Source organism: Lonchura striata, chromosome 7 (genome assembly GCF_050655825.1).
Source record: "Lonchura striata isolate lonStrDom1 chromosome 7, ASM5065582v1, whole genome shotgun sequence".
In the NCBI taxonomy this organism is placed as follows: domain Eukaryota; kingdom Metazoa; phylum Chordata; class Aves; order Passeriformes; family Estrildidae; genus Lonchura; species Lonchura striata.
In genome coordinates this window covers 1,702,420-1,714,458 of record NC_140709.1, presented here as the reverse complement: position 1 = coordinate 1,714,458, position 12,039 = coordinate 1,702,420, and the positions used below count along the sequence as shown (strand labels likewise).

Below are 12,039 nucleotides of genomic sequence, written 5' to 3'. Positions count from 1 at the left end.
CAATGCTTGCATTGTGCTTCAGCTCTTTGGCACGTGCCAAGGCTACAGTATCTGAGGGCAGTGCATAGCTGGTGGCCTTCACTTTATCCCAGGCCTTCTTGTAGAGATTCTGTGAGGAAATAGAAAGTTTGTGTGAATGGAAAAATAATTCTTGTAAATAATTACCAACAACCAACAGAAATCAAAAGCCCTTCTGCTTTTATTTAGACACCAAAGTATTGTAAAGAAGATATTAATATCAAGTGCATGTAAAGAGTGATAAAAATCCTTTCTAACTATTCATGTCTCTGTTCTCATATGAGGTTTTAATTTTGTTCAGGCGTAATTTAATTCAGGAAATCTATTTATTAATCCAATTGTTTTGCCAGAACTGGCATTACAAGTGGAAAATATGGTGCTTGCCTGAAATACAAAATCTTCCCCAAGCTCAAGAACTGCAGTAGTTCAGCATTGGCTTTGAGAAGCTCCTGGTTTGGATGTTTATCTTCAAACAATGAGCAAACAAAATAAAACAAAAATCCCACATTAAAGGTCCTTAAGAGAAAAATAATTGTGTATAAACACTTACATCACTATAGAGATGTTTCAAACTCTGAACTCTTTCTGAATCCACTGTGTCAGTCACAGTTGTGTACTTGTCCTTAGTTTTGTGGAATTCCTCCTTGTACTTCACCTGGAGGACGAAAGTTTGGTTTAGTGAATTGTTTCAATGCTCAGAAGGACAATCCTGAGCAGAAAAGGTGGGGATTCACCTCGCTGGCATTGGCAGCACTTTGCAGAGCAGTCACATAGACAGGGGTGTCTGTAACCACACTGAAGTTCTGGAAGTTCTCCTTCCCTGCAGAGGTGTATTTTATCTAAGGACACAAAACCAACAAAACACTCATTAGTGCTGAAAACTACCTGGAAATCTCCCTTTAAAATCACAGCTGAAATCAAAGATTACAGCTCAGTTAAGATGAACTCTGAAAGTGACAGGTCATAAAATAGAAATATTTAATATACAGCCAGTATGAACTAAGGAATAATGAAATTAAAAACCACAGCTGTCTTTACAGTCTCCTAAGTTTTCTCCTCCACCAATAACACAAGTGTCTCTCCAGAAGCAACTCCAAGACTGTATCTTCACAGTTTAAACAAAATATTTCTGATGTAACAGGAATTACTTCGTTCAGCTCTGGACTAGTACATGTCAACCCAGTGAATCACAAATGGAAGAAAAAAACCCACATAAATATTTATTTATTTAAGGAAAACCTACCTGGCTCTGCAGGTCATAGGATTTCTTAGCCTGTAGGATTTGTGGAGTATCCCAGACGTAACATCCAAGCCCCTTCAGCCAGTTTAAGTCATCTTTATACACAGACTGCATGGAAGTGAACAGAACATTAGGTTAGGAAGAAATTTGCCTTCTGCCAATAAAACCAAGGAATTCTGCATCCTACTAAGGCAGGCAATTCACACAGCCTCAGATTTTATTGGGAAGGTTGGTTGCTCCAACCTGGGACACCACTGGCTGCAGAATATGAGCCCCATTCTCTCACCTGTGGGCTGATAAAGCCCCAACAGACAAGGGGAATTCTTTTCCAGACCCACTGGATCCAGAAGGATTCTGGATGCTGTCCTGGCTCCTGTGCTAATTCCAGCATTCCCAATTACAATAGATAAGGATCACTGCAGTGACTGGTACTAAGAATCCAAGGGCATGGCTATTGATTAATATTAATTAGTTGATTAATTCATAATAATTTTAATATTCAAATATGAATTTTTGTGTTTCATTAATATTACATTTAATATTAATTTAATATTTAAATATTACGAAAGATACTTGGGGGGAAAATGATGGGAAAGGCTGCTATAATGTCAAACAAATGGGTTCAGTAAGGTTTAGAAGGGTTTTGATGATGCCCTCAGGCTCCTGGTGGGATTTTGGGGGTGTGCTGGTGTCAGAGTCCAGCACATCCCTCTGGCTGCCCTGGCTGGCTCCAAACCCTGGCAGGGGCTCAGAGACCTTGGCACGAAGTCAAAAACACCCGTGGCTTCCATTTTAGCCTGTGGGAAAAACGGACAACTTTGTGTGAGGAATTACAAGCCACAAGGATTTGAGTAGTGTGGCAGTTAACACACGGTGAAAAAGTAGAATTTTGGGGTTTTTAGAATGGGGTTCAAGCGGACAAGATGGAGGGATTTGGGCGTGTTCTAGCCTTCTTCTCCTTCTTCTTGTCCTCCATGTCTTGCTGTGATGGTGACACTTTTCTATTGGTTTAAAGTAGAGAGACACACTGTCTAACATAGATGATAGATATTGGCATGTTATTGTAACCATAGTACAAGGTAGTTTTTGGTATAAAATGTAAACACCACCCTGAGGGCAGACAGAACACCATGACCAAGCTGCTGGCCAGAGCTCAGCAGGGCAGAGAAAGAATGTTCTAGAAAAGGGAAAATAAACAACCTTGAGAAGCTGATCCTGCACATTCCGACTCCTTTGGCTGCACGGGCTGGGAAATGAGGACTTTTACACTCCTGGGCTCATCCTGACACCCAGACCCCAAGATGCTGGATGACCTTGATGGGTCCCTTCCAAGCCAGCCTAATCTATGGCTCTGATAAATGACAAACATACATCACTGAGGATCTCCTGGGCTTTCCTGGCGTGAATCACATCGTTCTCCTCAGGGGAGCAGCTCCACTGATGGAAGTACGTGCGGTACTCCAGGTCACTGAGGATGTACTGGCACTTCTTGGCCAGGACGTGGTTCATCATGTCAGCTGGGATGTGGACATTTTTCTTGGTGTCTTCATAGTTCTTTCTGTAAGCCAGCTGAAAAGCAAAGGTTGGGGAAAAGGTGAGAGGAAATAAGGGATTTTCTGTATAACTTCGGATTTTGGACTAAAAGGTTGCAGCATAGTCTGAGATGTGGTTCCTGGATTTAGTAGCTAAACTCCCATGGGATTCAAGAGGATAGAAATCTTAACTTGGATATTAATCACCTTTTTACAATGTTCTGGAAGGACAGGCATTACCTTCACTTGCAGTTTTAATAGCTGATAAGAAAACTAACCAGTTTTCAGGATTAAAAACCTCATGCTCCACACATGGTTTTCATCTAATTAAAAATAGAATATTTGGGATTACACTGATTTTGTGCCCTGCATGAGCAGTGCTGACAACAGCAACACACCAAATGTGCATTTACTTTTCCAGTTCTTAAATTCCTATTTCAACTCAAAATTTATACTTTATTTGTAAAGGAAATGAATCCCACTTGATATTTTTTACTGCTCAGATCCTTAGACTGAAACAGAAAAAGGGTTTTTTTTCCTTACTGTAGTAATTCTAATAGCTAAACAAATCCCTTCTCATTCTCCTAAATAATTTTAAATTCAATTATTCAACTCACATACAAAAATAAGCATTCAGGGAACATAAGCATGCTGAAATAATTGTTACTGATATTATTGTAGATTTATATTAAGGTTGGACTTGATCTTTGAAGTCTTTTCCAACCTTGATGATCCTGTGATTCTACAGTTCTATTAAACTTTGCACTATTTATGTTTAAGTAATGAAATAGTGAATTTCATCAGTGAAATAAATGGTGAAATAAAGGAAATGGAAAATATTCCAGATTCGTTCATTCCTTACCGCGCTCCTCATTTTCTGGAATTCCAGGGAGTGAGTGACACTGGGGAAATCACCAATATCCTTCCCAGCCAGGTAATGGCCTTTCAGCTTCTCATAGATTTCCTTATATTTAAGCTGAAAAAATATTCATGTGGAAATTTTAATGTTCATTCTTAACAACATATTGGGGGGGAAAAAGGCAAAGAATGGGAAATCCCTCCTGACCTCACTGTTGATGTGGTTTGCATGTTTGGCTCCCACAAGTGGAACATATTTCTCATCCAGAGTGTACCCAATGGGCTTGCTCAGCTCCCAGGCTTTCTTGTAATGTTTCTAGACAAACAAAGCACATACAGATTTTGATGAAAAATTCCCATTTATACACACATTGGATATAACATGGAACACAGAACATTTTTACAGAATGGTTCCCAATAAATTAAATGGAGAATGTTCACTTTGAACAGTCATTCAGAATAAGGCAAACAGGAAACGTGTTCACTTCAGGAAGTTACCTGAGCACAAATTCGAGCTGATTTCTGCTTTCTTTATTATATTTATACCAGAAAGGTAATAAAAATATCCAGAATAGAGATATGAGCTCTGGTTTAAAAGTGCAGTATAAAATTGGGATTGATAATTTTATAGATTATCAAAAATTATGAAAAATCTTCTTGAAATATTGGTGTTTATTAAAGAAACATTAGTTTCAATGGCACTTTCCTATACCTTTTTGTTAAATATTAAATATATCCACCTTCAGATTAAATTAAGAAATGCCTCCTCACAAAAATGAGTAATCACTTCTATTAAAAATTAGAGGTCTCTCATTAAAATCAGTGACACTACTCAAAAGTAACTGCTTAATTATGTAAATCAACTACAGTTTTCATTTATTATAAAAAAGTAAATGTAAAATGTATCAGTAGTCTCAGAAGATATTAATGATTGGAATTATATTTGGTTTTATCACACCATTGTGAGTTCCAAGCACCACACAGCTGTCCTCTGAGATCACTTTAATTGGGAAAGAAATCATCCTGATTCCAGGATTATCTAAAGAGAAAGCTGAAGAAAAAAGGGATTAAATAACCTCCCTCGTGCCCCTACTGAGAGTAGAACAGTTCCTCAAGTCCACCCCTCATTTCAAAGGTTGATATTTATGGAATCTCACCTCACTGTGAAGCAAGGACATATCTTTGGCGTGGTGCAGAGCAGGAGTATCATCAGACCCAATGTACTGGCCTTTCTCCTGGTTAAATGTTTCTTTGTATTTTAGCTACAAAAGAAATCAAGCACAGTGTTAATTCCACAGGAGAAATACATTTTTCCCATTAGTCCATCTATTAGTATTAAACATTTCTTATCTCTTGTTTCATAATGCAATAATGTTTTGCAGGACATTCCAACCATTGTAATACACAGGCAAATGTTACTGTGACACCTCAAAATCCACATGGTATTAATGAAAAATTTAAGATACTGCTCAGTAAATACAGTTCAGCAACAACAGGAATTCCATGAACTGTTCAAGAACAAGACTCAGTCTTCTGTAAAAAAAAACTATGTCAACACTAGTCAGGGACATGCCAAATTCTTCCAAAGGAAAATGTTAAATTATTTGGACAGCAATATTGTGTTGTTCATTCCTATTACTTCTTATTAAACTTGTTTACCCCAGGAAAGCCTGTTATTATTGAGGTGCACACACAACTATATAAGGCTAAGTTAGCAAAAGCAATTAAATAATCTCCTAATTCTTCTCTATTATTGTTTTACTTTAAAAAAAAGGTACATACATCACTCTGATTGACAGAGTTCATCTTTGCCAAAGTGATCTCAGGAGTGTCAACCACGGTGGTGTACTTGGAAAAGTTCTCCATAGCTTCTTTTGTGTATGCTCTCTGCAAAGAGGTGAAATAATGTCTTAAACACTGTGCATGAGAAAGAAGTGCTAATTGTGGAACTGCTGAAATATTTTCTCTTACCTTGTTTATCAGCTCCTGTGCATTCTTAACCTTCTTATGCTCCACTGAATCGAGAGGGATCCAACCGCAGCCACGGAGCCACTCCAAATCAGCTTTGTAGACATTCTAAACCAGAAAGACAATGCAAAAGGACAGAAATTACTGGACTCAGGATGGATGATGTGCTGTGGGCAATAACCTTAGGCCAGACCATGTGGAAAGGACCTCTCAGGGCTGCACCATCACTCACATCACTCTGCAGGTCGTAGGCCTGCCGTGCGTGGATCACGTCGTTCTGGTCAGGGTGGCAGGTCCACTGGTGCAGGTACTGGCGATACTCAACATCACTGACCAAGTTCTGGCACTCCTTTGCTGCCACAACTGCCATGGCATCCGAAGGCATGTGGATTTTGGACTTGGTTTTGTTGTAGTTTGATTTGTACAGCCTGTCGTTCTGGATCTCGCCCGCGTGCTCGTACCACACCAGCTTGGGGTCGTCCCTCATCTTGGCAACTCCCACGTAGTGACCTCTCTGCTTGACATACTCAGCTTTGTATTTCAGCTGGTGGGAGAGGGGAGAAATACAGAGAAAATCAGCTCTGGCTGTACCCACTCTGGTTTTAACCTGGGAACAGCTTCAGCTTTGTCAACACAAAGAGCAGATGAGACAGGAAGTCGTTAAATGCAGACTTAGGTTTTCAGTACACGACCAAATAAAAATCCGGTCCCAAACAATAAAATTATATTGTATAAGCCTTCCAGTTCAAAATATAGCATTTTCTAGTCTAATATACTCCCCATTTTCAGTAAAAGGTATTGTTAACACAAGAGGAAAGACTTGCTAGAAAATGTTTTCTAACAAGTGCTTTTAGTCTCTTTTTGGCAACAAATTATTTGAGATTGTCTGAATAGTGGATGCTTATTGGTATTTATGTCAAACTGTTTTGAGAAAATGTTTATTCTAAGTAAGAGGCATGTAATTATTTCAAGATTCATTATGCAAATGTTTAAATGTAAAGTGTGTCCTGGCCTACAGGTTTTGATAGGCCAAAAAGTGAAATCGGAGCCATATATGTTATAATCATAGTATCACTTCAAGTATTTAACACTTAGAAAATATGGAAGTCCAGCTCAGTTGATTTTCTGGAGAGAGGGAATGTGGAAGGAATCTGACCTTCAGCACTACTATTGCCAAACCCCATAATCACAAAGATGGCTGAATTATTTGGAGGACAGTGGAATTCATAGGCCATGAAAAGTCTGGATGTTACCCCAGATGGAAAGCTTTTTAAGTCTGTTTGGGAACTTTCAAGGCCTATAAAATTTCAGTCTTCCAAGCACTCGTCTTCCTAATGAGAAGAATCATTACCTCACTTTGGACATCACTTGAGTGCTTGGCATGAGTGATCTGCACCGTGTCAGGAGGCAGGAGGTAACCAGTGGCTTTTTCTTTCTCCCAACTTTCCTTGTACAAATTCTGTGGGAAATAAAAAGTGATGAGGAATTCAACACTATTACAATGATAACAATTACTGTATGTATGTAATTTATACAGAAGTATAAGGATAACGAATCCTTCCTTCAGGTTGTTACCAGTAAGGCAGGTTTTCTAAATACCTCAAAAATGGGAGTAGAAGCTGTCAAAGGAGAGACCACGCACCTGATTTAGAATTCTGGCTGCCTCTCGGGCCATATCCAGCTGTGGTGTATCTGTGAGAGTATAATTTGTCTTGGCCTCATTCCATTCTTTGTGGTATTTAATCTAGAACACAGAAAGAAATTTCTGCCTTGTAGCACCACTGGGAAAATCACCATAATTTACACACAAAATAACAAATCAGCCCCTGAATTGGCAAGGCTAGTAGACAAAGCACATTAAATACAGAATCACGAAAGTCAAATGTAGCCCAGACACTGAGAGCAAACTTACATCACTGAGGATTTCAGTGCTATTCTTTGCTGTGACATAATCAACTCTGTCAGCCACAGCAGTGAACGGGAGAGTTTCAGCTTTCGTGCGGTATTTCCTCTGTACAAGAAAGAGAAGAACAGAGTAACCTGGAATATTTGATGTCTAATACAGCAATTCTGAATAGATACATAAGACAAGGAAATTCTCATGGAGAAAAACCTCTGCATAGAAAATAAATCTTGTGAAAATACTGCAGTTGCATTTTTCATTTGAAAAAAAAACCTCATTGTTTAAACCATTTAAAATACTTTGAGTGACAAATACCCCTGAAGAAAATTTTAGTATTGAAAAACATTTGGTTACCTCACTCAGGAGATCTCCAGCATATTTGACATGCTTGACTCCAAGGGAATCATTTGGCAGCCATCCGATTCCCCGCAGCCATTCCAAATCAGCTTTGTAAACAGCCTGGGAAAACAAAAGAGGGTCCATTCTCTTACCTACACTTCCCTGGACAATCCAGGAAGATTCATAAAAACCAGCATTTAATCCAGTGGTTAAAAGGGGAGCAGTAGTTCCAACATGAGCACTACATCTGAATTTATCACCCTCCAACCACGGCAATTTATAAGTGGCCTCCACTTGGCAAGTCTAACAAAGAGCAAGGCGAGTTCCCTGAATTCAGGAACAGATTGCCACTCCTTAGAGCTGAAGCAGAGTGAGAAGAGGCAATACAGGACAACTTTAAGGGGTGTTTTCAGGTGAACTTACATCGCTCTGGAGGTCGTAGGCTTGCCTGGCATGAATGACATCGTTCTGGTCGGGGAGGCAGATCCACTGGTGCAGGTAGTGCCGGTAGTCGGCGTCGCTCACCAGAGCCTGCCCATGCTTGGCTGCCACGATGGACATCATGTCCACTGGCAGGTGGCACTGGGTCTTCTGCTTGGCAAAGTGCTTCTTGTACTCTCGTTCGCTCTGAACTTTGGCTACATCCAGGGCAAACTGGATTTTGGAATCTCCCTTTGCGTTCGGCACTCCCACGTAGTGTCCTTTCTGCTTCTCATGTTCCAGCTTGTATTTGTACTAGGGGAAGAGCAGAGGGCACCATCAGTAACAGCTAGCATGAAAGAGCTCTTGGAGCATGGGAGATGCCTCTTTTGGCACTTACATCACTGGCAATCTCTCTAGAAGCCTTGGCTGTCTTGATTGGAATTGCATCTGCTCTCAAATCGTAGCTCATCTTCAGCTCATCCCAAGCTCCTTTATATTGTTTCTGAAAAGGCAGATAAAATGTCACACACATGCTGAATGCTCTGGTATTTGCCATTATAGAAGCAGAGTTTCCAACCATTTGTTTGCTGAAACACCATGAAATTTTTTGAGCTTTATTCCTGCTCCTAGCCATAAATGCAGTTGCCTCTGAAACATGCAACAAGAGAGGAAAACAGCCCTTTACAAACAGTTCTTTATGAAATTATTTTACAATTATAATTATTTTACAAATTGCTAGGGGTAGTTCCAGTAAGCTCTAATACCGTGACACAGCAAAGTTTCTCAAGAAGGAAAACTTTGTCCCTCCTCATTATTTCTCACGTTAAGCTGGTGCAGCAATGGATAGATCTTGGACTCATGGTTGCATGCAACACTTTGTATGTTGTGCAACCTATAAAGCACAGAAGGGTGTTTGTGAAAGTGTATAAAATACTTATATGCCTTGGATTCTCATCCATTTCAATAAAATATTCCCTCAGTGCGGCATAATATTAATAATTTTTAAATAGCTGAATGCAATGATTTGTTTTAAAATGGGTGAATACTTTAAGGATATTCAGTAGAGGGAATGGAATGTCACAAGCCCTGTATGAAGACAGACTTCAATGAGATTCAAAGAGATTCAACATCTTAGAATGATATCATCTACATACTATTTTAGAGAAAACAGAATGATAAACATACCTGGCTGTAATTAACAGCATTAGCCTTGGCTAGGCTGATTTCAGGGGTGTCTGGCATGATGTGAATCATAGTCTTGTCTTTTTCCCAGGCTTCTTTATATTTTGGCTGTCAAAACAGTCATTTAATAATATTATCAGACTTATAGATTTTCACATATCAATAACATAAAATCGCAAAAATCTCTCTTGAACTAACATCTCTAAAGAGCAAAATGTTTGGAAAAGCATTAAATTTAAAACACCACGGATCAGTTTTATATTTTAGCAGTGAGATTTCTTTTAGCTTTAGTTTCTAGTGTGGAAGCAGCTTTGAGGAGGTTGGAACGTACAATGCTGATCTGTTCAGCGTTGATTTTGGCCAGAACAACATCTGGGGAATCCACAACACTGGTGTACTTCACACTGTCAATGGGGGTCCGATACACGTTGTCACTCAGGAGATCCTGGGCATTCTTCACCCTCTTAATTTCTGGAGAGTCATTGGGCAACCACCCAATTCCACGGAGCCACTCTAGGTCTGACCTGTATACAGCCTGGGAGAGATGGTCAGAAAAGGAAAATATTGTTTAAAATAACTGACTTAATAATTTTAAGCTATGCAAAGCAGATTATGTTATATAAACTTAGCTAGAGTCAGATGAATCCTTTTTATAGACAGGAGATGCTCAGTGTCATAAGTAAAATTAAATCTGGCAACAAGGTTTTAAGTAGTTCAGTTCTTGCACAACACATTCTAAACCTTGTAATGAGAAACAACTGGAAAGAGTTGCAGTTAAAGATGATTAATAATAAAAGCTTACAAGAGTCTTCCTGTCCCTCCTAAAATACCTAATCCTCTAGTTATTTCAACAATTTACAAGTCCTAACAAAACCCCAAGCTGCCTACCAGGAAAAGTGACAAACAGGAAGGAACAGGAACCTCATTTCCAAAGCTTGTAATTGAAACAGTGGAAGAGGAACTGATGAGCAGCAAAGCCAGGTCAGGAAATCAGCTGCACTGACTCCTGCTTTGCATTCAGCCACTAAAACCTCTCACTGGCCACCTCACAGAGTTTTCTTCCAATTCAATAACTTTCCAAGCTGACTCAAGCAAACACAGGTAACAAAAGCCACCTGATTCCAAGGCAGCAAACAGCTCCTTTTCCTAAGTCACATCAAAGCAAGAAAAGCAAATCTTTCAGCCTCTCCAAATCATACCTGTCCAAAAGCATTAGGCAACATACTATCAAGTTTTACAAAATTTACAGATAAAACCAATGCTTTTTAAGGGTGTAAAAGAGCACAAAATAGCAGTAACAAAAAATTGAAGAAAACGGTCTAAACATAAATCTGTTGTGACTGTATAGCATTGAACAATTAGAATAAGGCTATAATCTATGAAATAATAAAACTACACATCTCTATGGGTACTCACGTCGCTCTGGAGGTCGTAGGCCTGCCGTGCGTGGATCACGTCGTTCTGGTCAGGAAGGCAGGTCCACTGGTGCAGGTACTGCCTGTAGTCAATGTCACTGACCAGGGTCTGGCACTCCTTGGCTGCCTGCACCGACAGGGCATCCACAGGGATGTGGATCTGGGTCTTGGAATCGTTGTAGGCCTTCTTGTAGAGGCGGTCGTTCTGCAGGGCCATGGCGCGCGCGGCCAACGCCAGCTTGGGGTCGTCCTTGGCACTGGGGCACCCGATGTAGTGGCCTTTCTGCTTCTCGTGGGTCTCTTTGTACTTGTACTGGAAATGCAGAGAGAACAGAAGGTGTGTTGCTCACCTGGACACAGCCACCAGACTCAAGCTGCCAGCCTGAGCTTCACTCAGTTCTGCTGAGACACAAGCACCACACAAAGAGAAGGCTGTACCTCACTGGCAATGTCTCTGGAGGCCTTGGCTTGTTTGATGGGAATGGCATCAGCTCTTATGTCATAGCTTTTCGCCTTGGCCTCATCCCAGGCTTTCTGATAATGTTTCTGTAAAGAAAATTAATCACCTTTGTAAAACACAGTGAAATGCCTTCCCTAAAAACCTGCTTGCTTGGAATGACCAGCTTGGGAGACCTGTTTGCTTCCTGAAACTGGCAGAGTTTCTATAATGATCCTGGCAAGCGTCTCAACAGAAAACTCATGATTTAAAGTAGGTGCAAAATTAAAACACAGAGAGGCAGCAGAAGTATTTGTGAAGACAGACCACTGTGTCTGCAGACTCCAACAACTCCTCTATGGAATGTATTTGGCAGGTTCTGCCAAAGGGAGCAGCTGTGTGGAACTGCACATTTTGCTTGGGAGTTTGTTCATGAACACACAACCTGTTGATAGGCTGAGAGGTGATAAAATGCCTCTGGATGTGATTTCCTGTACACAAGCACATTTCAGAAGGTGAGTTTGTGCACCACCATTTACAGCAAAAGCTGGAAGAACAATTGCCAGCTTTCATTTTCTAACATTTCACAAATATTTCATGTTATTCTCTTACATTGCTGATGTTGAGAGCATTCACTTTGGACTGCAGCATGACAGGAGTGTCTGAAGGGAGGGAAATCTGGGTCTTGTCTTTATCCCAGGCCTCACGATACAGACGCTGAGGAG

At 40.2% G+C, this 12,039-nt stretch overlaps 1 protein-coding gene across 41 annotated transcripts in view; it reads right to left on the bottom strand.

Moving 5' to 3' along the window:
• Positions 1–12,039, bottom strand: part of NEB (nebulin) — a 105,308-nt gene that overhangs the window by 48,191 nt on the left and 45,078 nt on the right. For 38 of the 41 annotated variants that reach the window (XM_085584012.1, XM_085584017.1, XM_085584014.1 and 35 more), the window contains 22 exons: positions 11,927–12,031; positions 11,317–11,424; positions 10,880–11,191; positions 9,795–9,998; positions 9,467–9,571; positions 8,679–8,783; positions 8,282–8,593; positions 7,874–7,978; positions 7,529–7,627; positions 7,259–7,360; positions 6,968–7,075; positions 5,849–6,160; positions 5,620–5,724; positions 5,431–5,535; positions 4,806–4,910; positions 3,857–3,964; positions 3,653–3,766; positions 2,630–2,827; positions 1,262–1,366; positions 753–857; positions 569–673; positions 2–109 (listed from right to left, as the gene is read on the bottom strand). In XM_085584012.1, the coding sequence (XP_085440138.1) occupies positions 2–109; positions 569–673; positions 753–857; positions 1,262–1,366; positions 2,630–2,827; positions 3,653–3,766; positions 3,857–3,964; positions 4,806–4,910; positions 5,431–5,535; positions 5,620–5,724; positions 5,849–6,160; positions 6,968–7,075; positions 7,259–7,360; positions 7,529–7,627; positions 7,874–7,978; positions 8,282–8,593; positions 8,679–8,783; positions 9,467–9,571; positions 9,795–9,998; positions 10,880–11,191; positions 11,317–11,424; positions 11,927–12,031 (3,135 nt within the window). The remainder of the gene's footprint in view (position 1; positions 110–568; positions 674–752; positions 858–1,261; positions 1,367–2,629; positions 2,828–3,652; positions 3,767–3,856; positions 3,965–4,805; positions 4,911–5,430; positions 5,536–5,619; positions 5,725–5,848; positions 6,161–6,967; positions 7,076–7,258; positions 7,361–7,528; positions 7,628–7,873; positions 7,979–8,281; positions 8,594–8,678; positions 8,784–9,466; positions 9,572–9,794; positions 9,999–10,879; positions 11,192–11,316; positions 11,425–11,926; positions 12,032–12,039) is intronic. The other 3 variants (XM_085584035.1, XM_085584042.1, XM_085584054.1) reach the window with 2 other exon arrangements.